Source organism: Sarcophilus harrisii, chromosome 6 (genome assembly GCF_902635505.1).
Source record: "Sarcophilus harrisii chromosome 6, mSarHar1.11, whole genome shotgun sequence".
Taxonomy (NCBI): domain Eukaryota; kingdom Metazoa; phylum Chordata; class Mammalia; order Dasyuromorphia; family Dasyuridae; genus Sarcophilus; species Sarcophilus harrisii.
Genome location: NC_045431.1, coordinates 35665380 through 35692787, shown reverse-complemented (window position 1 = coordinate 35692787; position 27408 = coordinate 35665380). Strand labels below are relative to the sequence as shown.

Sequence of the window (27408 nt, the reverse complement as noted above, 5' to 3'; positions counted from 1 at the left end):
GTTAATAAAAATAAAATGAGTCTGGCAGGGTAGGTAGGAACTAGTTTGTGACAAAATAGAAAGAGAAGCTGAGGAGTTTGTATTTTGTCCTCGAGGTAATAGGGAGCTGTTAAAGATGCTTGAGGAAGGAAGTGACATACATATTTGTGCTTTTGGCAGTTGTGTGAAGGATACATTGGAGAGAAGAGAAATGCTAGATGCAGGGAGATCATTTCAGAGATTATTTCATTAATCACAGTGATTCAGACCTAACTTGTAGTGGAGTCATTTTAATGAAGAGAAAGTTGCTGATGTGAGATGTAACCTGAAGGAAAAAATTGACAAGATTCAGGAGCTGATTATACAAAGATAGGAGAAGAGCAAGTCAAGAGTACTTGGTCAGGATCACATAGATAAGAAGAGGCAGGGTCTAGGCTTTGAAACTAGTTCTGCAACTCCAAAGCCAAGAAACTTTATACCATACTGCTTAATTCGGATTACTTACAACTATCTTTTCAAGTAGCCCAAGATTTTAGGAATATTTCCTTTACAAGTAATAGGCATGATCGTTAACAATGCATTGTTTTCTGTTTATTAAAATAGAGTGTTTTAAATTTTTTCCTCTGGCTTCATTTTGCCATTCTTAATCATTTGCTATTTCAAGAAATGGATTTACTTTTTCTTAAAAAACGAAGTTTATATACACACACACACACACACACACATATATATATATGGAGAGAGAGAGAGAGAGAGAGAGAGAGTGTGTGTGTGTGTGTGTGTGTGTTGCTGTTTAGGGGATGGGGTGGAGGAAGGAAGGGAGAAAATTTTGAAACACAAGATTTTGCAAAGGTAAATGTTGAAAACTATCCTTGCATGTATTTTGAAAATAAAAAGCTATTATAAAAAATTGAATTAAATTTTAAGAAGAAGTTATTATCAAATAGATTGGCTTTCCCTGCCAGTTAATTTTAGGTATTTGATGTTTTAACTGTGTTTTGGGGGGAAATGAACTACAATAGAGAAAAAAAATCTTATTACCTTTTTTATTTAAAAAAAAAAAAACCAAACTTGTTATATTTCCTGGGATTTTGAATTCAAATCATGATAGTGAAAAAGTTAGAGTTTTTGTCATTTAGTATTTTTTACTTGAGAAGCTTACTTCATTTCTGTTTATAACTGAAATGTGTGTATTATACTACATATGCATATATATGTAGTATGTATCTTCTATAAGTAGGTAATGGAAACTTACTCAGCTAATGCACTCTGGCTACTTCACTGTACCTTGTTCTTCTGCACTGAGAAATCAACAATGTTTTGGAGGAAAGAAAGGGCAGACGCAGAGCCAGTGTGGCACAGGGCAGGAGTGGAACCTGCCCTTTTTCTGATTCCAAAGTCTGCATTTTCTGCACTCTGTCACATTTGGGTGTGCATGTGTGTGTGCTTGTGATATGTATAATCTCAGGACTAAGGACAAGATAGTTTAGCTACTCCTTTATTAAAGTGCTATTTTTATCTTTGGGTTATGATTATGAAAGTGCATCATTTGCTTCCTGGTTCATGGTTTGCTTTTAATTGGACAGAGAACTCAAAATTGTTATGATTTCAAACTTATCTAAATTTGTATAATTCATATCCATTTCATGGAACTTAAAGATCTATTTAAACCCTTAGAATTTAAAAAAGAAAAAAAAGAAAATTTTTGAATAGCCATAGCAAAGAACTAAACCTCATTTTTAATGCTTATAAAATTGAATGAGATTAGGATTAAAAAAAAATTTATAGTGTATATCTTACTGCTTTTGAATAATTCAGAAGCTATCCACTTAAAATTTGTGCTTCTAGCATGGTGATTTCTACAATTTATAGGAAAACAAAGGGCATATACATACTGTTTTTTTCAAATATTAAATAAATGTCACCAATTAGAATGCCACTTCACATATTAATTTTTTTCCTATTGGCTTAAATGGGCTCAAAAAGTAATTATTCAAAAGATCATTATTTTTAACTCTTCTCTTCCTTTTAGCATCAATTGTTTTTGTGTTCTTATATGTATATCACCAGATAGAATGCTTTTGTACTTATAAGGAAATCCCTGAGTCTTGGAAGTGAATATTTTCTAAACAAATTTAATCCCTTAAACCAATACATTTTCATGTTAATGCAGTATAATTATAGCCATAATAAATAAGTTGGCACTAATGACCAGTGCTTTGAAATCAGTTTATTTCATGATATAATAATATAAGAAGGGATTACAAAAAATGTATTTCAGAGAAAATTAGTCTATAACATTGGTCTTCATTTTGTGGAGATTATTCTAGGTTTTTTAAAGTTATTCAAGTAGAGACGAGATTTGACAGATGGCATATCTACAGATGCTAGAAAGATTTTTAATAAAGTTTCAGGAACCAATGTGTGTCTTCTTTCTGAGGATCAGCCTTGCTCAATTAAAAAGTTCATTTCACCTGGTGACAAAATACTTGTCTCCTACAACTCTGAAAACAAAGAAAAATAAAAAGTAATTCTTAGCCTGGGCTATTCACTTTCACTTGTGCATTCTTGTTGATGGAAAAGGGTCAAGGATCAGCATATAGTGGTCTCACCTTTCCTCCTTTCGCTCAGGGTAAAAAATTAACTTAAGTAAATATTAACTTAACTTTTGGTTCTTTGCATGTCAAGTCTTCATTGAACCATTAAGAAAAGCAATTGAGGGAACTTATTCATAAAAATCTTGGCATTGTTATAAATAATATCAGAAGACAGGAGAAAGATGTCTGGTTCAAACATTCTTCCTGGAGAGGAAAATAAGGAAAGTAGATCATTTGATAATCTGGGATTGCAGTGCTCCTGATAAATAACTAAAAAAAAAAATCTGCTAGAAAATAGGTACAATATGCACCAAGAGCTTTGATTGCAGACAATGAAGAGAAAAATGTTGAAGAGAATACTTTTACTTTTGAAATACTGATATACTTTTGAAATACTAATACTTTTGAAGAAAATACTTTTACATTAAGTCACATGTATTTTAATCTTGAGGAATTCAGTGCAAAGCGGGCACATGAGAAGACGGTGGAAAAGGAGTTAAGACGGAGAGGAGTCTCCCATAGTCTCAAGAAAAGCCTGCCGCCTTCATATTTTTTGGAGAAAGTAATCTAAATGTGGTGGGCACTGAGTAACATGGCTAAAATATAATTGATTGTTGGAGGAGTCATTCTGGGATCAGCTGTCGTCTCTGCAATCATACCACTGATTGTTAGGGCAGAGGTACAAGTTAATAAAAAAAAAAAGTTTAAAATGAATAAAAATGAGAAAATCTAGCATTGACTTAAAACAGTCCAATCTAATTTATACAAATAGGGGAAGAACAGACATCAATATAAACTGCAATTTCCTAATAGATTTTTTTTCTGACGCACATAATGTTGCTCATAAGATTAAAAGAGCCTAAAAACTGCCAAAATGAACAAACATTTGACTGATTTTGCAGGTAGAAAGAGGTGATGGCCAAAGAAGACATTTTTAGGATATGAATTCTTTTGTGAAATCTTACAAAGGTGCCTTATGAGCATGTAAGATATAATAGAGAGAAAAAGTAATTTAAATAAAGTTTAGGGAGAGAACCAGTTAAATAGTCCATCCCAAGATCATTTAAGTAGAAAAGCAACAACAACAACAAAAACTGAAAAGACCTGCAAAGATATTTCTTTTTCTATTTTATTTTTATTGATCCCTTTTTTATGTCACATTCATTTTTTAGTTCATCCCTCTCCCTCTCTTTCCTATATTCATCATTATTCCTTACTAAAAACTAACAAAGTGAGGGGAAAAAAGCATTTCAGTAAAATTAGCCAACACATTTGGTTAATTTGTAACAGCATTAAATATCCATAATCTTCCACCTCTCCATTAAAGAGAAAGGAGTTGCATTTTTTCAACTCTTCCTTGAGATCAAACTTAAGTTACTATAATTATGCATTATTGTTTCATTTTTTTTTGTAGTTTAAATTTATATTGTTATAGTTTTCCTGATTGTGCTCAACTCACTATGCATCAATTCATATAATTTTTCCTTTGCTCCTCTGAATATTTCATACTTGTAGTTTCTTCAGAGCAGTATTATTACATGATATTAAGTACTGTAGTTTATTAAGCCTTTCCTTAAAGAGTGCCAACTTTACTTTTTATTCTCTGCTACCACAAAATGTACTGCTATGTATTAGATATTTTGGTATGTTTGGTACCTCTCTGTTTTTAATCCCTCTGGAATATATGTTCATCAGTCAAGTCAGCAAGCATTTAATAAGTTTCTGTTATGTGCCAGGCACTGTCCTAAACACTGGAGATACAAAGAAAAGTAAAAGAATTGCTCTTGAGAAGCCAGTGTACAAATAAATATATATACAAACGGACCATGTATAGCATAAATTGGAGATAATCTAAGAGAAAAGATGCTAGCTTTAACATTTAAAGAAGATCAAGAAAGTATCTTGAAGATGTAATTTTAGCTGAAACTTGAAGGAAGCCAGAGAAACTAGGAAGTCAGCCTGAGGAAGACTACTATAGGTATGGTGGACAACAAATGAAAAATCTGTTGAAAATTGAAGACCAGTGTCAGTAGCTCCTAGACAGTGTGGAAAAGGGAATAAGGTAGACTGAAAGGTAGTAAGGGATCAGAGTGTGGAGGGCTTTAATGGCCAAACAAGATTTGAAATTTGATCCTGGAGGTATTAGGGAATGGCTGACATGATCAAACCTGTGTTATAGGAAGAACATTTTGACAGCTAAATGGAGGAGAGAGTGAGAAGTCAGGAAGATCAGTGAGCTGCCTATTGCAATAATCCAGGTGTTGAGGCAACAGTGGCCTTTAGCAGTATGGTTGCTTTTTCAGAGGAAGGGACATAAGCTAGAGATGTTACAAAAATAGAATTGACAATAGTTAAGTCCCAAGGGTCCCTATCTACTGATCAAATTTGAGTTGTCGATGATCTTCACAAAGATGTGAAAAGAAGGGAAATAGGATGATCATTAGCAGACAGGGACTGATAAAATGAGTGTTTTTTTGCAGATGAGGCAAAACATGGGTCTATTTGTTGGAAATGGGGAAGCAGTCAGTATAAAATGAAATTGAAAATTAGTGATCTAGCAGCATTAATGCCAATTTTATGGATGTTAATTGTTGGTTTGCATTAGTGATTTAGAATTATCTTATGGTGGTTAATAGTTTTCATATCTTCTTTTGAGAACTCTGTTCAAACTTTTTGGTCACATTGTTATGAGAAACATTTCAGCATAAAAGAGAGCTTCCACATTATCACAATCTCTCTTAAATTAATAGAGAAAGTGAATGTGACACTGGAGAATAAAAAATTGTTTGGTTTGAAAAAAATCAAAAGCAAGACCAAGTGGATATGAAAGAGGATCTGTGCTGGAGACAATTTTAAGAATAATGACAGATCCCATAAATATCTCTGGAGTAATAGATTTCAAAGATGATAATCAAAAAAGGGCAGTTATCCATAATGGCCCAACCATATGATTAATCTCCTATGTATAAAATATAAAAATTTAAACTATTCTACACCTTCACTAAGAGCATTCTTGTCGAGGGAATCATTAGGATAAAGTAGATAGATTTTCACAAGTTGTATTCCACAAACATTATCAGTCAAACAGTGGGTTCTTTTAACTGTGCTTATTGCTTATTATTGTAATAATGCATTTGATACAATAGAGCGACTTTGAAAATCTTTATTCCAACAAGCTATCTGTCTTGCATATGTCAGAATTATATGAGATTTTTTGAAGATGTGACAACATAGGTCACCTTGTTCAACTATTCTCTGATCATTAATACCAAGCAAGGCATAGAAAAGATGTTCACTGCTGTCATGGTGGAGATACAGCACAGAATACAAGTTGAGGGATGGATTCTTTCAAGATGGTGAGGTCCTTCAAATGCTTTTGTTTGTGGATTACATTGTGTTGATTTCATGATTCATTAACATTGCAGAACTTTCTAAATGAAATACATAATAAGAACTTAGCCAGACTATTCACAGTAAAAATCAGGTGAATGAAGAATGCCTCTTCCTCATTTGGATGGACAACCTGTAGGATTCATTTACATTTATCAACATACATACATATATGTACACATACATATATTATGTATACGTGTGTTTGTGTTGAACAGACATTGCAAGTAGACAGCAATATAGGACTCATTCACATTAGCATATATACATATATATGCATGTGTTATATGTGTGTAGATAGATATAATGTACATGTGTATATGTGTTTTGTATTAGATATATATTACAAGTAGAAAATAAATGGACAATACATGGACTGAAATTCACCAAGAAGAGTGGACTGGCTTATTTGGGAAATTATAGTCATTTAAAAGACTTCATGCTTCTCCCTGAAACAAAAGCTAATCTTTTTAAGGCCAATATTCTTTCACTTCACCCAGAAACAATTTATGGATGAGATTAGAAGGTTCATGATGTATATTAAATGCAAGACTGAACCTTATCCAAAAAAATGGCTAAGTGGAAACAATTATAAATGATTCAAATCAAAGAAATGAGGAAAAAAAAAGATGGTGGGAGTAGATTAGAACCAGGGCAGAATATAATATATTGACAAAGTTGCCATTTTGAGTGTTTTTGCTTTATTTTCCTTTCATATAGAAGAGGTTCAGTTGCCGAAGTTGAGTAAGAACACAAAGGATTATCTCCTGACCCATTCCTATCCTTGCATCTGGAATAAAACTTTCTTTAAGGGAGAATGAGAGGAATACTACTAACACACTGGGTAGCAACATTAGGAGATTTGAGCTGGAGTCACACAAAATAGGCAGACATGATTGGGTTGTAAGCTCTATCAATAGAGAACATATTTGCATTGATGAGATCATAATTACCTTTGAGTATTGGGTACTGATAGACTCATACGGGGTGTTAACAACAATCTTAACTATCTAGTAGCTTCTCATTTGAATTAACTGTTCCTGATCACTTAGTTCTGAATTGTTGATTTTGGTATTTTTAATTTCATTACCCTGGACAAAGCCATGATCAATCACCCTTAGCTGTTTATATCTTTCCTAAATAACTATTTTAATGACTTTATTTTGAAATTGCTCAAAATGGCTTTGCCAGATATGAATAATAATTGATTTACTGTTTGTGCTTGAAATCATTTTAAAATACTTTTGGATGGGAAAATGGGAATTAATTTTGTAAATAATTATTGAGCAAGTAATTTGGAATTAAAAGATTTTAATTATTTTTAAGAGCACAAATTTTGGAAGAAATAATACTTGGTCTTGTTTTTCTTTTTTAACAGAATAAAGATCCCAAAATGTCCCGAGTTGCACTGGAATCTCTATATAGACTATTGTGGGTTTATGTAATTAGAATCAAATGTGAAAGCAACACTGTAACTCAGAGGTGAGTACCAATTATTAATGTTAACATTTAATAAATTATCACATCAAATAAAATTACTTTAATGGGTTTCAAATAATAGATAGGTGAAGACCAAAATTTGGATGTCCTTCAGAAACCTTCTAATTTTGTGATCTTGAGCAAATAACTTTATCTCAGCTTCTGTTATCACAATGTTGTTTTGAGAATCAAATGAAGTAAAGTATTAAAAGCACTGTGCAAACCTTAAAGACCTATATATGAATCTTAAAGACTATGATGATAATGATGAATAAGAAATAAAAAGCCTTTTACTACTAAGAAAAGAAGTTTAAAGAATTATGAAAAAAAAAGAAATATTTATTGTACCTTTGCAATAGCAGCTTTTCATCTCATTTGTAAATTCATTTTTTCTCTAGTCGTCTTATGAGCATAGTATCAGCACTTTTCCCAAAAGGCTCCCGTAGCGTAGTCCCTCGTGATACGCCACTTAACATATTTGTCAAGATTATCCAATTCATTGCTCAGGTAAGCTCACCATAGAATAGTACATTTGTATTTGTTTTCTAAGTAACAAACAATAAAAAGTAGTTCTTTCACAGTTAAGAACATTTAGAAAATCTAGGCAAAAATGAATATTATTAATGAATAATTATATTGAATAAGATTTATGAAATATAGTAAAAATATCTTGATGTTATTGTGATTTGTTGTCTAAATCTTTGACGGAGGGATACAGAATAAGTATATATTTAATACTCTTTTTCCAGAGTATGCAATTACCCTCTTTAGAACCAAGATGGGAAAAATATGAATGTTTTCAAATGAAATTATTTTGAACTTGACAGAATGATAGTTATTTTAATCACTAGAGAACAAAAATGATGAGGTTATGTTGTAGTTGTTTTCAATAACATTAAATATTATATGCAATATCTCTCCCCCCTCCCCCCCACTTACATTTTAAGATATACCTCTTTGGTGTGTGCATCTCTTCCTTTCTTTTCTCTCTTTGCATTATTTCACCCCCAAGCTATTGTAATATGTTTCTCATTGGTGGTTCTCTCATTGATCCTTTATTCTAATCCATTCTAGCCACTGCTGTCAGATTGTCTTAAAACACTGCCTATATCACCTCATTTTCTTTCTCAAAGACCTTCAATGACTTCACATTTCATCGAAGTCCAAACTCCTTTCCTTGCCATTCAAGACTCTATATCATCTGACCTAATGCTCTCTTCTAGCCTTATCTCTCACTATCCTTTTGTGTGATTCTGTGCTTTCATTAAATTGGCCTTTTATTTTCCCCAAATTAGTCGTTTTCTATGCCATTTTCCTGTGTCCTTGTTGTCTGCTTCTCTAAATCCTACTTTTTAAGATGCAGTTTAAATTCATAAAACCTTTCCATCGCAGTCCATCGTATAAGGAAGGTTCTCACTCTGTTCTGGACTAAAAGTACACAGTTTTAATTTTAATTTTACGTTTATGACACTGCATTGTTATTTTTTGACTTTAAATGTTTTTGTCTTTTGTTTCTGAATGGCTTGTAATCTCTTTTAGAACAGGGAACTTGTGTGTGTGTTCTAGAATGTTTTATCCTTTATGGCATCTAGCATAGTAATTTGTGTTTAGCCAATTCAAAATTAATCATTGTTTTTGGATTTGTATTTTTGCTAGTATATCCTTAGTGTATATAACATAATAAAAGTATGTTTCTTTTAGGAACGTTTGGATTTTGCAATGAAAGAAATAATATTTGATCTTCTCAGTGTTGGAAAATCTACTAAAACCTTCACTATTAATCCAGAGGTAAAAGATCTGATATCTTTGCAATTTTGTCTATACTTTTTAAACTTTTAATATCCTCCATAAATGAAACACTTAAAAATTTGCTTACAAAGACACAAATTAAGCTGTTGATTAGAAATCTGAAAAACATGGAGTGTTGGTTCTCAAACTATTTAGACATATCACATTTACCCTTTAGCTATATGTTATCCCTTATCTTGGGGGGGAAAAAATCTTTTTTCTCTTCCATTCCTTCCCCAAAATACAGTGTGGGTTATCCTTTGACTGTTTTGACAAGGGATGAAATGGGTTAAAAATGACCTGTACTTCTACAGTGAAAGGATAATCATTGCTGATAACTACCTATCCCTCTCCAGGAGACATCTGGAAGTAATAGAGAGTGAAGAAGCTGGAAGTGACCAGTTTGGGATTGAGAGAAATAATATTTATCTGTTACTCTCAAGGGAGAATTCATCTAAATACTATGTATTTTTACCTTGTATCTACCATTCCAATGTGCCTCAGTATATTTCCAAGATTTTGTAATATCTGCCAATTAATTTGCTTTCATTTCCTCATGCTTTATCATAGATTTGACTTCCCAGTTAAGAAACATTGATATAGAGTATAGCAGAAGTCTTTGGTATATCCTAAGCAGACATCATATTCTAATACTTCATTGTAGTTTGGTGCCAACCCTGGATTCCTAAAGACTAACTGGCAAGGTACAAGCTTATGACAAGTCTGGCCATGCCAGAAATACTTTGAATGCCATCACAACAACAGACTACATGTTTGTGAATTATAGCCTTGCTAAATATGACCACTAGATCAACATTAACTTCCAGTGAAACAAAAAAAATTGCAAAAATGACCAAATCCTTGGAGTCTCCTTCAGTTCTGCAATGACAGTGGCAAAATGCTGGGAAAGGAGGCAGAGTGTGAAGAATCACGATTTTTAGGTTGTCTATCAAAATTAATTTCACTGCTGGTACCCTGAATGTCAGAAATTTACTCACTAATGAGTTAATGTATGACTTTAGAAATGGCATTATTTCAGACTTGATATTTCAACAGAATCATAGATTTTGAGAATTGGAAGAGATGCTCTTGGCTAAGTAGTCCAACCTATCTCCAAAGAAATTGCTACCACACCTAATAAGTATTCAACCTCACTTCAAAGGTCTTCAGGTAGAAGGATTCTACCAACTCTTTACAATTTATATTTATATTCTTGCTCTTTTTTCTACTCTCTGGGGTCCAAACTAGCAATGTTGCCTCCACCTGAAAGACTTTTAAATACTTGAAGATATGTATCATATTGCCCCTTTATCTTTTGTCCTTCAAATTAAACATCCTCAAGGTCTTTTGCCATTCTGATTGCTCTCTTCTCAGTACTCTTCAGCTTATCATTGTACATCTGAAACTGTGGCTGCCAGAAGTGAATGTGGAAAAGGCTAATAAGGACAGCAAATTGAAGTTCTAATAGCTCTGAATTCTTTTCTTAGGTCTATGCCTCCCTTAATTCAATCCAAGATTAATTTAGCTTTTTTGTCAACCACATCATAATATTACCTAATAACAAATTAAATTTTACGCCATATCTTTATCAAAAAAACTATAGAACCATGCCTCCCTATCCTATGTTTATGAAGTTGATTTTTTGAACTGAAGTTTGAGATTCTTTATCTCTTTTGAATGTAACATTATTAGATTTAACCCAGTGCTGTAACCTGTCAGGATCCTTTTAGATCCTGACTCTGATCCTTCTCAGCATTGGATTTCCTATAAAATTGATAAAAATGCTATCTGGGCTTCAGTTTGAAACATTAATGAAAATATTAAACAGTCAAAGGTCAAACACAGATTCTGGAACATTCTCTTGGAACAGAAAACAAAAGGAAGTTGGATAGGTATGGAACAGTGTAATTATTTGTTTAAAAAAAAAAAAAAAAAAAGCTACCCCCTGAAGGTTATTGTGGCTTATGTGGCAATAGCTCTTGTAAAAGTTGAGGTAGTAGAGAAATTTCACAAACTCAATAAGATCTTCCATATTAAAACATTGATGGTGAAAAAATGGACATAAAGGAAGATGTCTTAAAAACATATTGAAAAATTTGTCTTGGGATTAAGAAACAAGGGATCAAAGAATTGAAAACTATAATAAACATCTCTTGCTTGCATGCCATGGATACTTATTAAAGAAAAGAGTTGAAAAACATAAGGAATGGCAAGCACCAGAAAACATTCTAAAAAAGAAATTGACTGTATTTTTAACAAAGAACTGACTTCCTAATGAAGTAGTCATTCTGACCCAGCTGTCTTGTTAGTGCAAAGAACACAACCAAATGATGGGGGAAAAAAAAGAAAGGGTCTCCTATTAAAACAGCATCAGACTGATTTGTTTACCCACACTTTTCAGAAAAATATGAAGGGGAAAAACAATGATAAATGTAGATCATTCTGAGGGAAAACTAGTTCACTAATGCAGTTGTTTGTGAGTCTGAATTGATTTAACTCTTTTGGAAAAGAGTTAGAATTAAGTGCATTTTGCTTCATGTGAAGATTGATAAAATTGTGGCTTAAAGGAATTATGTTAGTTTAGTTCTGTACAAGTTAAGTAATTAAGCATTCAGAGAAATGGCAAGTCTCACATTAACTGATAAAGAGTGAAGAGAGAAGAACATGTACAATGACCATAATCATGTACTGTGAAAAGCATGATAATTCTAATCTGTGAATGCTAAACCTTGACTTGAGAGGACTAAAGTCCCATTTTTCTGAGTAGAGAGGTGTGAATATCGCTATGAAAGGAGGCATATTTTGTTAGACTTTAGCATTGTGTTGATTTATTTTACTTAGCTTGTAGTCTTTTATTATAAGAGAGGGTTCTTTTGAGACCAGGTTAGTCATTGACAAGCGACAAGAATGGTTTTTAAAAAAAAACAACAAAAAAGCTAAATAATAACAGATATTGTCACTATTTCTTAAAGATGGTTGCCATAACAAAAGGACCAAAAGACCCTAGAAACTGTCTTAATCAGGCAACAAACAGTTAATGCAGTTATTTATTTATAGTAAAGGAGTAAATACTTAATCTCTTTGACAAGAAGAGAATTATAGCAGCCATAGACTCACTCATAAAATTATATGGAAAAGGATGGTGAAAAATAATATTCTCTCATGAAATAGAATTGGTGGAGGGCAGGCTGACCAAAGTCTGGTAAAAGACCTAATTAGCCAGCAATTTTAGCAAGAACATTTACAGTAAAAAGAAGAGAAAACAATAGATGAAAAATGTAACAAATTGTCATCTACATCAATAACAATGTACCTGCTACATTTGATTCTATCAACTTGCCAATTATTGGTGTATTGTATGAAAAAGTAGAAATGGCACTTAAAGAAAACAAAGATTGGAAGATAGCTGAGCAAGCTGATGTGTTTGTAACTTATGTGGATACTCAGTAGAGCATCTGCATTGAAGGAATGATGTCCTGTAAATGATGAGATTTTTCAGATTCTACTTTGTGCAAAAATAAGAACTGTGAAATAATGAGGAGGATGAAGGCAATTAAGTTACACATTTTTGAATGTGTTAACTATTGAATTTTTTTAGACCAATTCTGTGTGTGTGTGATTATTAATAGAAGCATTCCTTCCCCTCTCCCTGCCTTGAAGTAAAGAAACTAATAATTTTAATGTTATTGGGGGGAGGGGGAGGAGAGAGAGACTTAAAGGGAACACAAGTAGAGCCAGTAGTGATGGAAAGATCCAGTTTAACATTATCCAGATTAACATTCTTGATATATAGAAAGCATTTGAAGTGGTAGACATAAAGGAAAAAAAAATATGGATATCGACAGTTCAGTTTTGCAGTGACTCATATAATGAGCAATAATTATTTAAGGAAATAATAAAACTTAGTGCCTTTTTACTTTTGTTGTAGTTTTTTTCCCAATATTTTGTGACTCAAAGTGCTCAGAGTGTATTTGTAATCTGTAAATTATAATTAAGTTCTTGAAATCGTTTTTTTTTTTATTCTCTATTGTCCTATTTAAAAATATTTTATTACAGTGAAAAACTAATAAGAGTGAAATAAAATACTGTCAAGGAAGAAAGGTTATGTATACTTTGTTATAAGAGGAAGTTAAAATTAGCATTCGTGGTTTTAGGAAGGTGGCAGAGCTGCCCTGTCTGTACATCCAGTAACAACTTTACTTCCAAAGGGAAATGTGACAATTTTTCATACCAACAGACTTTCTACCCCCAACAGAGATATTAGCCCTCAACTTTTCTTTTTCTTATCCATCTAATTTAACAGTAGTAATAGCCTGACCTATGTTAAAAACGAGCAATTTTTACTGAAAAGACAGCACTTCCTGCCAAACCTAATTGGATACTTCTTTGCTTATGGTATTTTCTCAATAGTCCAAAGCCAGAAAATAAAGGATAGAATGAGCTACGACCCTTTTCTCTGATGAGCCTTTCCCTCCTATCATCTCATGATCCCATATAAAATATGGTAGAATGGCAACAGGTACCTTTTATACCTCAGAAATATTTTCTGCTTTGTACTTTGTCCTCAGAATTAGCTTCCTAGACTGACTATAAAAGGTAAACAGAAAGGTTTTCCTTGATTTCATATATACTATATTTTTTGGATAAATTTAATATTATTTTTGCAAAATTAATATTAATCAGTAGAAAAGCTCATGATGATAGTAAAAGCTCTAATTTCTTCATTTTGAACTTTTTTTTTGAAGAGGATGAACATTGGTCTCAGAGTCTTCCTTGTGATAGCAGACAGTTTGCAGCAGAAAGATGGTGAGCCACCAATGCCAACAACAGGAGTCATTCTTCCCTCAGGAAACACTCTTCGTGTAAAGAAAATTTTTCTTAATAAAACTTTGACAGATGAAGAAGCAAAAGTCATAGGTTAGTGTTTATGTTTGTGTAATGGTGAATTGATTTTATGCTTCTGCTTTTTTAGAATTATATCTAAAATAATATTTTTTAAATATAACTTTTTATAACTGCAATTATAAATCCAATTATATATAATTGAAATAATGAACAGTTCCATTTATATGTCATTTCAAATAGCTATTGAATTAGAGCATATAACTTTTTTCAATACTTTATTTTTCCAAAACATATAGTTTTCAATATTCATTTTTGTAAGTTCAAAATTTTTCTCCCTTTCTCCCTTGCCTCCTCTCTTCCCCAAACAGAAAGATCTGATATATATTAAACTTGTGCAGTTTTTTAAACATATTTCCATATTTGTCATGTGCAAGAAAAGTCAAACTAAAAGAGAAAGAACTATGAAAAATAAAAAAACAAACTAACCAAATAAAAAGGTGAAAATATTATTCTGTGATCCATGTTCAGTCTCCATAGTTCTCTTTCTTTATGCTGATGGCATGTTCCATCCCAAGTCTATCACCACGCTGTTGAGAAGAGCCAAGTCTATCATAGTTGACCATCACATAATCTTTTTGTTGTTGTGTACAATGTTCTCTTGGTTCTGCTCATTTCACTCAGTATCAGTTTATATAAGTGCTTCCAGACTTTTCTGAAATCAGCCTACTCATCATTTCTTATAGAACAATAATATTCCATTACATTCATATATATACATTGCATACATACATATGTAACTTAGCCATTCTGCACCAGATGGGCATCCACTCATTTTTCAGTTTCTTGCCATTACAAGAAGGGCTGCTACAAACATTTTTGCACAAAAAGGTCCCTTTCCCTTCTTTAATATCTCTTTGGAATATAGACCTAGTAGTAACCCTGTTGGATCAAAGCAACCCTGTCTGCACAATTTGATAGCCTTTTGGGCATAGTTCCAAATGAGCAAATAACTTTTTTAAAAGATACATTTCACCTACACTTTTAGTCACACATTTTCCCAATCTTAGATTATTCCTATGTATAATCTCATTAACAATAATGAAGCTGTCCTCAAGAAGGATTCAGCAACAGGTTTTCCTTGTCTTATTTCCATATTTTCAGTTTCTCTCTCTTCTTTTGAGCCCCACATCTAAGGGAAGAACCAAACTCCTCTTATCTTTCACTTTTGCCTTAATTTTCTATGTAAGGAAATGACTTTTCCAAGCCCACTCATGTATTTATTGATTAAGCAGTGAGTGGAATTCATGTTTACTGACTTTCAGCCCAGCATTTAAAAATTTTTTTTTTCCGTACTCTGATTTGCAAATGCAGAATTCATCCATATAGTTCAATGGCTATAAGAAAGCATGTCTTCCTCTAAAATACCTTTTCTTTCCAGATCACTTTTTCTCCCATCTATACTTGCTGCTATTTTTAGTTATTATTATTTTTATGCATAAAGAAAATTACTCAATTTAATTTTCCTGTTTTATGCTTTTAGGATTTGTTTGAGTAGAGGTTAAGTGACTTAGTTCAGACTCACTGAAACATGGATTCTTGAAAGAAACACTTAAGTTCAAGTAATGCCCTGAGTAAACATCTGTTCAAAGCCACTGCTCACATGTCTTTACATTTTAGTTTTATCAAACTAAACAGGACAGTTTCTAGAACTTAAAGTTCTTTGATTTCAAATTCCTTGATCAAGTAAAATTTAGTACATTTAATTAGCATTATTGGGAATGGGATTTTTCTTGGCAAATTAATTAATGTTCTCTCTAATTTTTTTATATCCCATTCCTCTTTTACTTCTCCATGCTTATAATGCTTGAAAGATAAACTTAGGTTCAAGTCATGCATGCCTTGGGCAAACATTTTCAAAAACATAACTCACAAATCTCTCTTTATATTTACCAAACTAAACAAGAAATCATTTTGAATCACAGCAAAGTAATTTAAATAAACAGAATATTTAGGTATGTAGCAGAGGGCTAAACCCATATATATATTCTATCTAGATATATTTTTGCAAAGATTTTCATATAAATTTGGTTAGAATGATAATTCTTATAGTTGCATTCCAGCTGAAACATCTTTCTTTTCCCCTGAAGAGTTATTAATATCATCTGATCTGTTGATGTTATTACTGGACTATATTCTCATTCTTATAATGCTTTTCTTTGTCCTGTCTTTTTTTTTTTTTTTTTTTTTTTTTGATCTTTATCCTTTCTTACTTCTTCACAGTTAGCTGGTTATAGCTCTTCACTCTGCTTTGTTCTGGTCATCTCACTCTGCTCAAAACTCCAGTGGGTATTGTTAGCTTTTATGTCCTTTTCCAGCCTGTCTCTCTTTTATGAGCCTACATTCCAGCCAGGCTGTTTTTGTGACCATTTCTTTGCATCCTGCCCTTTCCTCTCTGCCCCTTTGTTCTCACCATTCCCCACATTCAGAATGGATTCCTTTTCCTTTTCTTGCGATGTATGTTATTTGCTATTTCCAGAATATTCTTACCCCATTTTTAGTAAATCAAAACTCTTCTCGTCCCCTCTAGGCTCAGCTTTTTGCATAATATTTTATATGGACTTCTCCTTTGCACTTAGTTTCTGATTTGTTTTATAGTTGTTCTTTCATGACTTATTTTCCCTACTTTGATTATATGATCTTAAAGGACAATAATGTTTGATTTCTTTCTATTTTGAAACAGCACAGTCCTTGACACATAGGCAATGGTATTAGTTAAGTGTCTTTTGATTTTCTGGTTGAGGTGAAGAGCTGTGGTACATCTTATGAAATTAATGTTAACAGCTTGTTCTTTTAAACCTTTATTTGAGAAAATATGTTGAGAGATTGAAGGGCTGTTTTGTGAACTGTTTGTCTTTCCCAAACTACATAATTTTTTTAGGAATATTCATGAAGTGACTTCTCCCTTAACCCTGACAATGAAGGAACGTTATGATGTAGGCAATCAAAATGTCAAATAAAGAAGGTGTTTTTCATTTGTATTATCAATTTTGGTTTATTGTCAAGTCTATAATAGAACAAAGATATAAGTAATTCAAAGTGACATGTCATGGGGAAAAATGTGTTTTTATAATGAGTTTTTGCAATTATCTTTGAAAATAGGTTCACCTGACATTCTGGTATTTCATCTCAAACAAACAAAAACCATAATAAGACATAACTTAGGACCCTAATTTCTCCATTCTGCCTTTCTTGCTTAATTCTTTGCTAGGAATTAATAGCACTTATAGTTTTAAATATGCCTTTCTGATAGGCTTACCAAAAGCTGTAGACAATGGTCAGGACTTGAGCATCAGGGGCAAAATAACAGCTGTAATTATACAGACTAATTACTGTTACTACTGGAGTATCTTAAGTAAAGTATCAACAAAATAATTAGAATAAGTTAGTAATCTTGAAAGTAATAGTAGTAAAAAGGTTGGTACTACTATTGGTAGCAGTAGTATCTTTTGCCAGTATTAAAACCGATTAAGAAATTTAAATACTGGATGGTAGAAGTCCTCTGAGGGGCAGAAGAAACAAGTCTGGTATTAAAAGTTTGTTGTAGGAGCAGCTAGATGGTGCAGTGGACAGAGTACCAGCCCTGAAGTCAGGAGGACCTGAGTTCAAATCTGGTCTCAGACACTTAACACCTCCTAGCTGTGTGACCCTGGGCAAGTCACTTAACTCCAATTGCCTTAGCAAAAAAAAAAAAAAAAAAAAAAAGCTTGTTGTAGTTAATTTATAGACAGTCATTTGTATTATTTTATCATATGTTTCAGTTGCAAAATTGTCAAAATATTAACAAGAGTATTTGATAACCATGATTCGTTAATACTTAACTTGAAGTGGCAAAAGAAATTATAAAGGTAAAAAAAAAATATGTAAGAAAAAGTAGTGGTATTCTATTTCTTTTTCAGGAATGTCAATATACTACCCTCAAGTAAGAAAAGCATTAGACAGCATACTTAGACATTTAGACAAAGAAGTTGGAAGACCAATGTGTATGACTAGTATACAAATGTCTAATAAGGAACCTGAAGATATGATCACGTATGTAATGAATTATTTTATTACTCTATACCATTTCTTTTTTGTGTGTTATCAGAAGAAAAATTTAAACATTTTAATTCCACTAACGATTTGCATTTAATATCATTTATTTTTCAGGGGTGAGAGAAAACCGAAGATTGATTTGTTTAGAACATGTATTGCTGCTATCCCAAGATTGATTCCAGATGGTATGAGCAGAACAGACCTCATTGAATTGTTAGCAAGGTAAATGAAATCAAACTATTATTTGCTATGGAAATTTTAATACTCGCACCTAGACTTTAAATCACCAATTTTGTCTTTAAAATGAATGAATAAAATAATTTATAAACCCTATATTTTATTTAGCATCCTAATTATCACTTTTTCTCTTAATTCTCTGTCAAGCTTATAATTCCCATTCATTTTAACTTCTGTGTCTTGTCCCCTACAAATCTCAGTTTTCTAATTTTTAGTTATATTGACTGTTGATTTGGATTGGTCCTCATTGCTTTTTAATTTTTTCATCTTGTAACTCTCCATGACGTTTTTTGGGACTTATACCCCTGTATTGTCCCTTTACATATATAATGCCCAGAACCCCATCATGTTTATTTGGACAGATACTAAAACTAAATTTACCTCTCCAATTATTAGTTTGACATCTTATATTCACTTCTCTCCATTGGTGAACTTTTTTGTTGGTATTATTAGCAGGTTATGTCTTTTTACTGAAAATAGCATATTTAATTACTTCCCTATGCACCAAAAATATTTCCAAGTTTTGATTAAAAACTCTATAGTAACCATACTCTTTTTTTTTTTTTTTTTTTTTTTGGTGTAGTTAGAATAAAAAAGTGACCAAGTTAATTGTGCAGTATATATTTAACAGTAACCTTTGAGAACAGTGTCAGCAGTATTTTCAGTTAGTTATATTTACCTGGTTTTGCCCATACACTGCAAATGTTCTTAAGATCTCAATCAGTTACATTTACTATATTTGCCATATAGGTAAATATAATTGAGAACCCTTATAGTCCTAGACTCTAGAATTAGGCAAGGCCTTAAAAGTCCCCTCTTTCAAATGATTTATTTTCCTGATGATATTCTTGACTTAGAATTTGCTCTGTCCCTCTCCTTTTGACCTCTGGAATATATATCCCATGCATCTCTCATTGCCCTCACCTTCACATGCACAGTCCATGCATGGGCATTTACATGTACATGCTCTAAGGTGTTTTGAGTTGAAATGAGTGAGTATAGTAGTATTTGTTGTCCAGGATATAAGGGGAAATAATTGAATCTTGGGACAGTAAATCACTAATTTTCTTACTTGTTCTCCATTTTGATTCATTTCAAGAAAGAAATGCTTATTATAATTTTTTTATGAGAGTGAGTTGTTTTTTACATTTGCTTGCTGACACTTGAAAGGTTAAAGCAAAGACATAGTGCTTTTAGTAAAGTTGAATCTTACATATCATGAGCCTTACAAATTCCACAAGCCGCAAGCCTCCTTCCATTCCTATTCACTCTTTCCATCTTCAGCATCCCCGTTATCCTAATAGTCCCACCTTGCCCTCTACCCAAAGAAGCCTCAACTTCTGCTGTGCCCAGCAAAATGTAATTATAAACATTATTAAAAAAACAAAAAAAATAAACCTCCAAGAGGATAAAATGCATGCACTTTATTTCCTCAAAATTTAACTTTTTTTTTAGGGGAGGTGGGGTCCCAGGGTTTCCTGCTATTTATTTTCACAGCAGTTTTTTTTTTTCCAGTTACTAATTCATTTACTTCAGAAGAGTTAGTCTGTATTGTTTCCAGATACAGTAGATTAGGAATGACTTCCTGAGATGTATTTAACCGTGGTGACATTCTACTCTGATGACAAGTTTGGGATGGCTTGTAGATTTTGTCTCAGTGGTATCTGAATTGTATTTTGTCTTTGAGTAATGCTTATAAATCTTCAAGGCTTTCCTGAGCCAGACAGCGAGGAGAACGTTTGTGAAATGTTACTCCTAAAAGCATCTCGATAGCTTCATGGGCCCTTGATCCCTAATGCTTGTTGGGGGAGCCAAGGCTGCTGGGATGAAACTATTACAATTGGTGTCATAGAAGGCAGTGTAAGGTCTTCTCTTACAGAGTGACAGAGAGAGTCCCGGGCTTGAGAGACCTTCGGTCTGACCCTGGGTCATTGCCGATGTCCTTGGGTAACTGCTGCTGCCAAGGCTGTTGCGCTGTCACCTCTTTTCTCTTCAGTCTCATTGTCAGTTGAAGGTTGGCTTAGTGAAGACCAGAACTGAGTTCAGCAGGGTGAAGATGTGATCTCTCCTTTCTCCTAAACCACACAACTCTTCTCTGTCATGGTGGATAACTCCATCTTCCCAGCTTCCCAAGCATGTAATTGTGGCATCTTTTTAATACTACCTACTTACCTTATTCATTCAGACTATTTCTTACTCTGATGCATTTGTCATTATAGTCAATCTCCAAAATTATTTCTTCTCACCCAGGACTTGAATCTCTTGTTTGCATATTAATATATTATTGCTTATTTCTTTTACTGTAACCATTTCTTTTATGGTTTTTCTGTTTATCATTCTCTTCCTTACATTCTATATAAAGTCCTGGTTTTTTTAAAATGGTATTCATTTCCCTTTATTGTTTTCATGGTTTTAAAAAATACTTTACCAGATCTTCTTCTTATCATATGCAGACATATATTCTTTAATCTTGAAGGTTTTCTTCTATGTTATTTCACTTTCATTTCTTTAATCATTTCTTTCTGCTCTTACCCTATTTACTTCATTCTATGTTTGCGATCTATTAAGTTCCATTTTCACTCCCATCTCCCAAGAATTGTTTTTCTAATATTCCATTATGATTTACATTTTGTTCATCATCAGCCATCTTATATGTCGCTGTCACAAAAGTGATTATCAGGTATAAGAAAAATTAGTCAAAATATATATGTTGAGACTAATTGTAAAGATAGTTTTCTTTTTCTAAAGTGATTGTTCAAGCTTCTTGCTGAAATAATTATATGAAAGGAATAACTTTAAATGGGTGAAAATATGTGTAGATTAATAGGCTAATGGGAGGAGCCCAGAAAAGGGCCCAGTGAACCTTAATTTAATATTTCTCATTGTTCATTATCCAACAGCTAAAAATGTACATTTTCAGGCATAAGCCTCTCTAAATACTGGGAGAGTTGTGAAGCATCCTCTAATGGCCCTTTGTTTTTGGTAGGCTTACGATCCATATGGATGAGGAACTACGCGCTCTGGCTTTCAATACTCTGCAGGCACTAATGCTTGATTTTCCAGATTGGCGAGAAGATGTTCTTTCAGGATTTGTGTATTTCATTGTACGGGAAATTACGGATGTCCATCCTACACTTCTTGACAATGCTGTAAAAATGTTGGTGCAGTTAATAAACCAGTGGAAGCAAGCAGCCCAAATGCACAATAAAAACCAAGACTCTCAGGTACTATACATTCAGTAAAACTTTATGACTGAGCAACAACAAATCTGCTGTAGAACATAGGCTATGTGAACATAGCTTTGCTTCTTCCTCTTAAAAATGAAATTGTGGGGGGCATCTGAGGGGCATCTACGTGGCGCAGTGGATAGAGCACCAGCCCTGAAATCAGGAGGACCTGAGTTCAAAATTGTACTCAAACACTTAACATGTCCTAGCTGTGTGACCCTGGGCAAGTCACTTAACCCGATTTGGCTCAGCACAAATAAATAGATAGATAAGTAAATAAATAAATAAATAAATAAATAAATAATGAAGTCACGGTGTTTAATTATAAAAGTATAAGTTGTTAGAAATATCAATGTATATGTGGACATAAGTATAAATTGTCTTTTCTTTTTCTGCTTCCAAGATGCTTAATTTCATCAATATGATTACTCCTTACACTAAATTATATTGTAAATCTTCTTCCTCTTCAGTTACTAAAAGTCATTATGTATTGACCAGCTCTCTGTCAGTAACTTTACCCTGGCTGACACAGATTTTGCCCACATTATAAGCCTTTCCCAGGTTGGGATAGTATATTATTTTTTCAGAATTTGAGTTTCACTGTCATAACCTTGATGACTAGGTCCCCTCTGCTCTATTGAAGCAGTAACTCATCTTTAGTTCCCTACAAACTTATTGGGATTACTTCCTTTACTCTTAGGTGATCCATACATTTCTGTGCAATTCATTTTCATAACTTCTCCGCCCTGCCTTTGGTAGCTCAGAAAAGATAGTCTTCTTTCAGGAAGGAAATCATACTTGGAATCTCATAAATTCTTTTCTTTTGCTGGAGTACCGTAATAATATTTGTTTTAAGCTATTCTTTTAATGTTTTTTTTCCTCAAAAAAAATTATAATAGAGGTGTTTATTGTACCTTTATTTTAAATGCCCAATAAATCTTTACTGATTGATTGTAAGGAATAAAAGAATTGTAGAGTTGGAAATGAATTTAGAGATTATCAGGTCTGGATAAACCATGTGCCAGAGTAGTTCTGTGTCTTGTTGAATGTAACTCAGTTACTTAATAACAAAAACTGAACCTGAAATCTGAATCTTTGCAACTCCTACTCCAGGGCCCTTTGCCTCTGCTTTTCTGTGTTTTTATTTACCAAATCTTATTTTCAATATAAAAGAAAATAATTTTATAAATTTTTACTCATTTTAAGCCTATATAATAACTAATATACATTATTTCCCCAGCTCCTTAGCTTTTTCTTTGCTTCCCTGCACAGTATAATTTTTATAATATAATTTAATATTTATTTATTAATTTATTTAATTTATAATAACTTAAAAGTTTCTTGTGTTTGAACTTATTGGCAATGGGAGCTATATTTTTTTGTAGCAGAAGTCGGCATTCTTTCATTTATCTGTTATTAAACTGGTTTCTGCATATTGGATTTTATTAAAATTGGGCATACTTGCATTTGTAATTATTATAAATTTCTGTGCTCTGTTTTTACTGTTATCAGCAAGTCTTGAGTAATTGTTTTAATTTTTTAAAGCATGACATGTCTAATGGAGCTGCTCACTCCCTTCCTTTGGAGAGAATCCCATATTCCAATGTATTCCATGTGGTGGAAGGATTTGCACTCGTCATTCTTTGTAGTAGTCGTCCTGCCACTAGGAGATTAGCTGTCAGTGTCCTTAGAGAAGTACGAGCTTTATTTGCACTTTTGGAAATTTCTAAGGTAAGATTAAGAAATTTCAGATAAATTTTGTCCTTTTCTACAGTGAATACTGTTCTAATTAGATTCTACTATATGATTACCTTAGTTTATTTTTCAGAAGCACTATTACATTTTTCAGAGGATTATATTTATTATTTTTAGGGTGATGATGAATTGGCCATCGATGTGATGGACAGATTGAGCCCATCCATTCTTGAGAGCTTCATACACCTCACAGGGGCTGATCAGGTAAAGAGAGTGGGTTTTTTGCTTTGATGTTGTTGTCTTGCTAAAGAATATTGCCTTAAACACAGGGCATATATCTTTTGGTTTGTTTTCTATGATACATTTACCTTAAAAATAATGTACATGAATACACTCTTCAAATTATAAAGTGTATATAGAAATTAACAATAAGGTGGCATTAAATTGTACTCAATAAAACCAAAACAAATGCATAATATAAATAGTTAAAATATATATTTGATTTTCATGTTTTGAAATGGTTTCTGAATTGTCAATATAGTCTATATAATGCAAAGAGTATAGACTCTGGAGTCAGAAGAATGGGGTTCATACCATATCTCTGGTATTACTTGTGTGACCCAGATTAAGTTACTTAATTCCCCTGAACCTCAAGCTCCACATCTATCAAACAATGTAATTGGCCTAAACAACCTCAAAGAGCCTTTCCAGCTCTAGATTGGGGATTCTTTAATGTCTGTGGCATGGTTGATTCAATGGAATCTAAGTTTATTTGCAAGGTATTGTGTTTAAATAAGTAAGAATAAAAATGTCTTCTTAATCGTGAAGCAGCTACTATAGACATCATTCAACCATTAATTGCTTAATTAATTCTCTTATTTCAAAGAAATGCAAATGAGTTTGTAGGATAGAAGAAAAAGTATACTTTTAAAAAAAAATACAAATCTTAGTTAGGTTACAAAATGACACTCTTTATTTGGAAATTATAGAGACCAAGAATATTACTTAGGGGGTTTGAAGGAGCTTCAGAGAATGTGGAGAGAGATGTGTTTATACTTGCACATAGAGTTATGATTAGCAAGACACATTCTTTCAAAATGTCATATTTGCTTAAAAATCTGTTTATAAATGACTATCTGAAAAATATTGTATTATTTTTTTTAATATTGTCTTTTTAAGTCTTTCACTTTATGCTTTTTCCAATTTGTGTTCTTTGTCTTGTGATGTTTGAACAGAATTGAAGGTAGCATTTAGTTTTGCAGTTTAATCCAAATATCAACAGGCCAATTTTTGAGAATGTGTGTGGACCTTTTAGATGACTTACTCTTGTAAACAAAGAAATAGAACTTTGTAAGGTAGTAGAAAACTGCCATCTTTATCTTTGATTTTCTTTAGTAATTTCAGGAGCAAAACCAAATGCAATCCATTTATTATTTAGAGTCAAGTCAAGAGAATCTGTTGTTGGTATTAAACCCAGTTCATGTTAGAAAGCTTTCAGGCAGCTCTAAATATGCAAATTTTTTTTTCCACAGACAACTTTACTGTATTGCCCTGGCTCTATAGATTTGCAAACATTAGCTGAGTGGAGTTCCTCTCCTATCAGTCACCAGTTTGATGTGATCAGCCCATCTCATATATGGATATTTGCGCATGTGACCCAGGGGCAAGATCCATGGATAATTAGTCTGTCAAGTTTTATGAAACAAGAAAATCTTCCAAAGTACTGCTCTACTGCTGTGAGCTATGCTTGGATGTTTGCCTACACAAGACTCCAGTTGTTATCTCCTCAGGTTGATATAAAGTGAGTTCCTCTCAATTGTAATTTAAATGAATACGTTATAATTTTTACTTTTATGAAAAAGCACTTCTAAAAGTTCTGAAAATAGGGATTCTCAAAGAATAATGTGCTTTAACATACTTAAAAATGGGCAAGGGAGGCATAGGAAACATATAGAGCTTTTCTACCTCTATATTTTTTCTCTTTCTTCCTCTTCTTGCATCCTTCTAAATTTGCCCTGGTTTCATAATTCCTGTTATTAGCATCATTTGACTTTTATTTTGGCTGCTTCTAGAGTTAGAAGTAAAATTACAGAATAACAGATTTTAATTTGTTACTTTTCTGGTTCCCTTTTTGCTGCCCTAAATTATTCTGTTCCCAAACAAGAAAACCTTCTCATATATTCCTCTGGGTGTCCACTGTTTAGGCTTCTCTACTAACATTTTTTTTTTTTTTTTTGCATCAGAATTCTAGTTCCCTGAGTATTTAAAAACTTTTAACCTGATATTGTTCTGATTAGCTTTTTTTTTTAATCCTAAATATGAATAAAAATTAAACTCTTCAAGTATTCCAATGAAAATATGCAGAAAATGCTCACAATTCTTTTTGAAGCTGTTTTTGAGGCGTGGATACAAAAAAGACTATCATGTTAGTCTATGTGTAGATGTCATAGAATCACTACATTTCCACTTCTTAAAAAATGACTCTGCACTGCTAAGAATTCAAAAAACAATTATTACATGATGAAAGAGTAGAAATTGGTGAAGTAAACCATACTTAATTCTATTGTTTCCTTGTTCCTCAATCTGGTCAAATTTTTCTACTCCTTCTATTCAATGTTCTATGAAATACCTACTTTTCCATTCTACCTCAACTAAACACAGAGATGGAGATAATCATACTTTTGATCTACTATCACCCACAAAGGTTTTATTTCGGTGGTCGTGTATTCTGAAATTCCTTTATCTGATCTGAATCTTCTACCATTTTATTTTTCCTTAAATCTTTGATACCTTAGTTTTCTTCATTGTTCTTACCATAATTGTCATTTCTTTCTTTCCCATACTATTCTTTTTGCAATACACTCTCCTCTTTTTTCTTTTAGTCCTTGGTCAACTGGTTTAACTCTACGCTACTTTCAATTCTTAAATCCTTCCCTCTTTCCAACAACCATACTAGGAACCATGGTATAATCATAGTTTGCCAAACTCAAATCCCAGATTATTCCTGCCTCCTACCCTTTTTGCTTCTGTCTAAGTGCTTTTGAAAATCACAAAACTATGCTGATTAATTTCAGTGTAATTTTTTCCATTTTATTTAAAATTTATTTTTTATATTGCAATATTTGGATGTCACATTGTATACATTGACATTTTCTTGCTAACAGTCCCCTCCTACCTATAGAAAAATAAAGAATTTGCATCTTTAGGATGGAATGTACTAGCAATGAAATTGTAGTTGCGCCCAAGTTACAATTAACATTAAGAGACCAAACAAACAAAAAAACTGCATAGAATACCATTGCATGGAGAGCATCAGAAAGAAGCAAATGAGAATCCTGAATAAGTCATAGTTAACATTTGATCACCCTAGAGAGACCAAGGTGATAAGAAAGCAGGATCAAATGGAGAATTTCAGTGGAATGTTCTAAAATAGTGTTTAAAATATCCATTTACACATGCTAGCACATATTCTCTTTCTTCTTTCTGTTATACTTTAAGTTTTTGGTAAACATTGTTGACATTAAACACTGACAGCTTTTCAGAATATCAGCCTTATTTTATCAAGTGGAGTGGATAATGTATTCTTTCCAGCAAGCTGATTTGTTTTTGCAGCACAGAGAAAAATAATTGGACCTCACAAGTACTCTGCATTGGAGGCTCAATAGTGTCACCATGACAAAGCAGGAAACTTACTGTGCCACTATATAAATGCCAATTGTATAGAAGTTGCAAGTTTTTAATCTAGAAGAAATAGTAGCAAAACCCTAGAATTATTCCTCCTTCCAGAGTCAGAATCAAGGTCAAGGGTTGCCTATGCTCTGACATCAAATATTGTTCATCATCTTCCTCATCACCAGAGAGGAAACATTAGAGAGAAAAGGCTTGCCTAAATAGTTCATCAAACAGGCAAGAGCAAGGACCATCTATTTTTGGGCACAGCATGGGACAGTGGTGTGCAGGAGGACTGAAGGGGGTATTCGTAAGTAAGGGGAATTAACTGTATGTCTCTTGGTTCTTTCTAAAAGACTTATACAAACTTGTTTGCCCTTTATTTTTGACCAAAATATTACAACTTCATC

At 32.8% G+C, this 27408-nt stretch overlaps 1 protein-coding gene and 1 long non-coding RNA gene across 11 annotated transcripts in view; one reads left to right on the top strand and one right to left on the bottom strand.

The window, feature by feature from the left end:
* FRYL (FRY like transcription coactivator) overlaps nt 1-27408 on the top strand; it is a 262394-nt gene that overhangs the window by 141842 nt on the left and 93144 nt on the right. For all 9 annotated transcript variants that reach the window (XM_031942465.1, XM_031942463.1, XM_031942464.1 and 6 more), the window contains 10 exons: nt 7345-7448; nt 7844-7952; nt 9147-9233; nt 13979-14150; nt 18035-18167; nt 18285-18392; nt 21394-21631; nt 23180-23365; nt 23507-23593; nt 24862-25130. In XM_031942465.1, coding sequence (XP_031798325.1) covers nt 7345-7448; nt 7844-7952; nt 9147-9233; nt 13979-14150; nt 18035-18167; nt 18285-18392; nt 21394-21631; nt 23180-23365; nt 23507-23593; nt 24862-25130 — 1493 coding nt within the window. The remainder of the gene's footprint in view (nt 1-7344; nt 7449-7843; nt 7953-9146; nt 9234-13978; nt 14151-18034; nt 18168-18284; nt 18393-21393; nt 21632-23179; nt 23366-23506; nt 23594-24861; nt 25131-27408) is intronic.
* LOC116419898 lies at nt 2201-8973 on the bottom strand. 2 transcript variants are annotated; one of them, XR_004230228.1, is made up of 3 exons: nt 8385-8973; nt 7794-7990; nt 2201-2780 (listed from the first exon to the last, which is right to left on the bottom strand). It is a non-coding gene; the product is annotated as an uncharacterized LOC116419898 (long non-coding RNA). The 2 variants fall into 2 exon arrangements; XR_004230227.1 differs by having other exon boundaries at nt 8399-8965.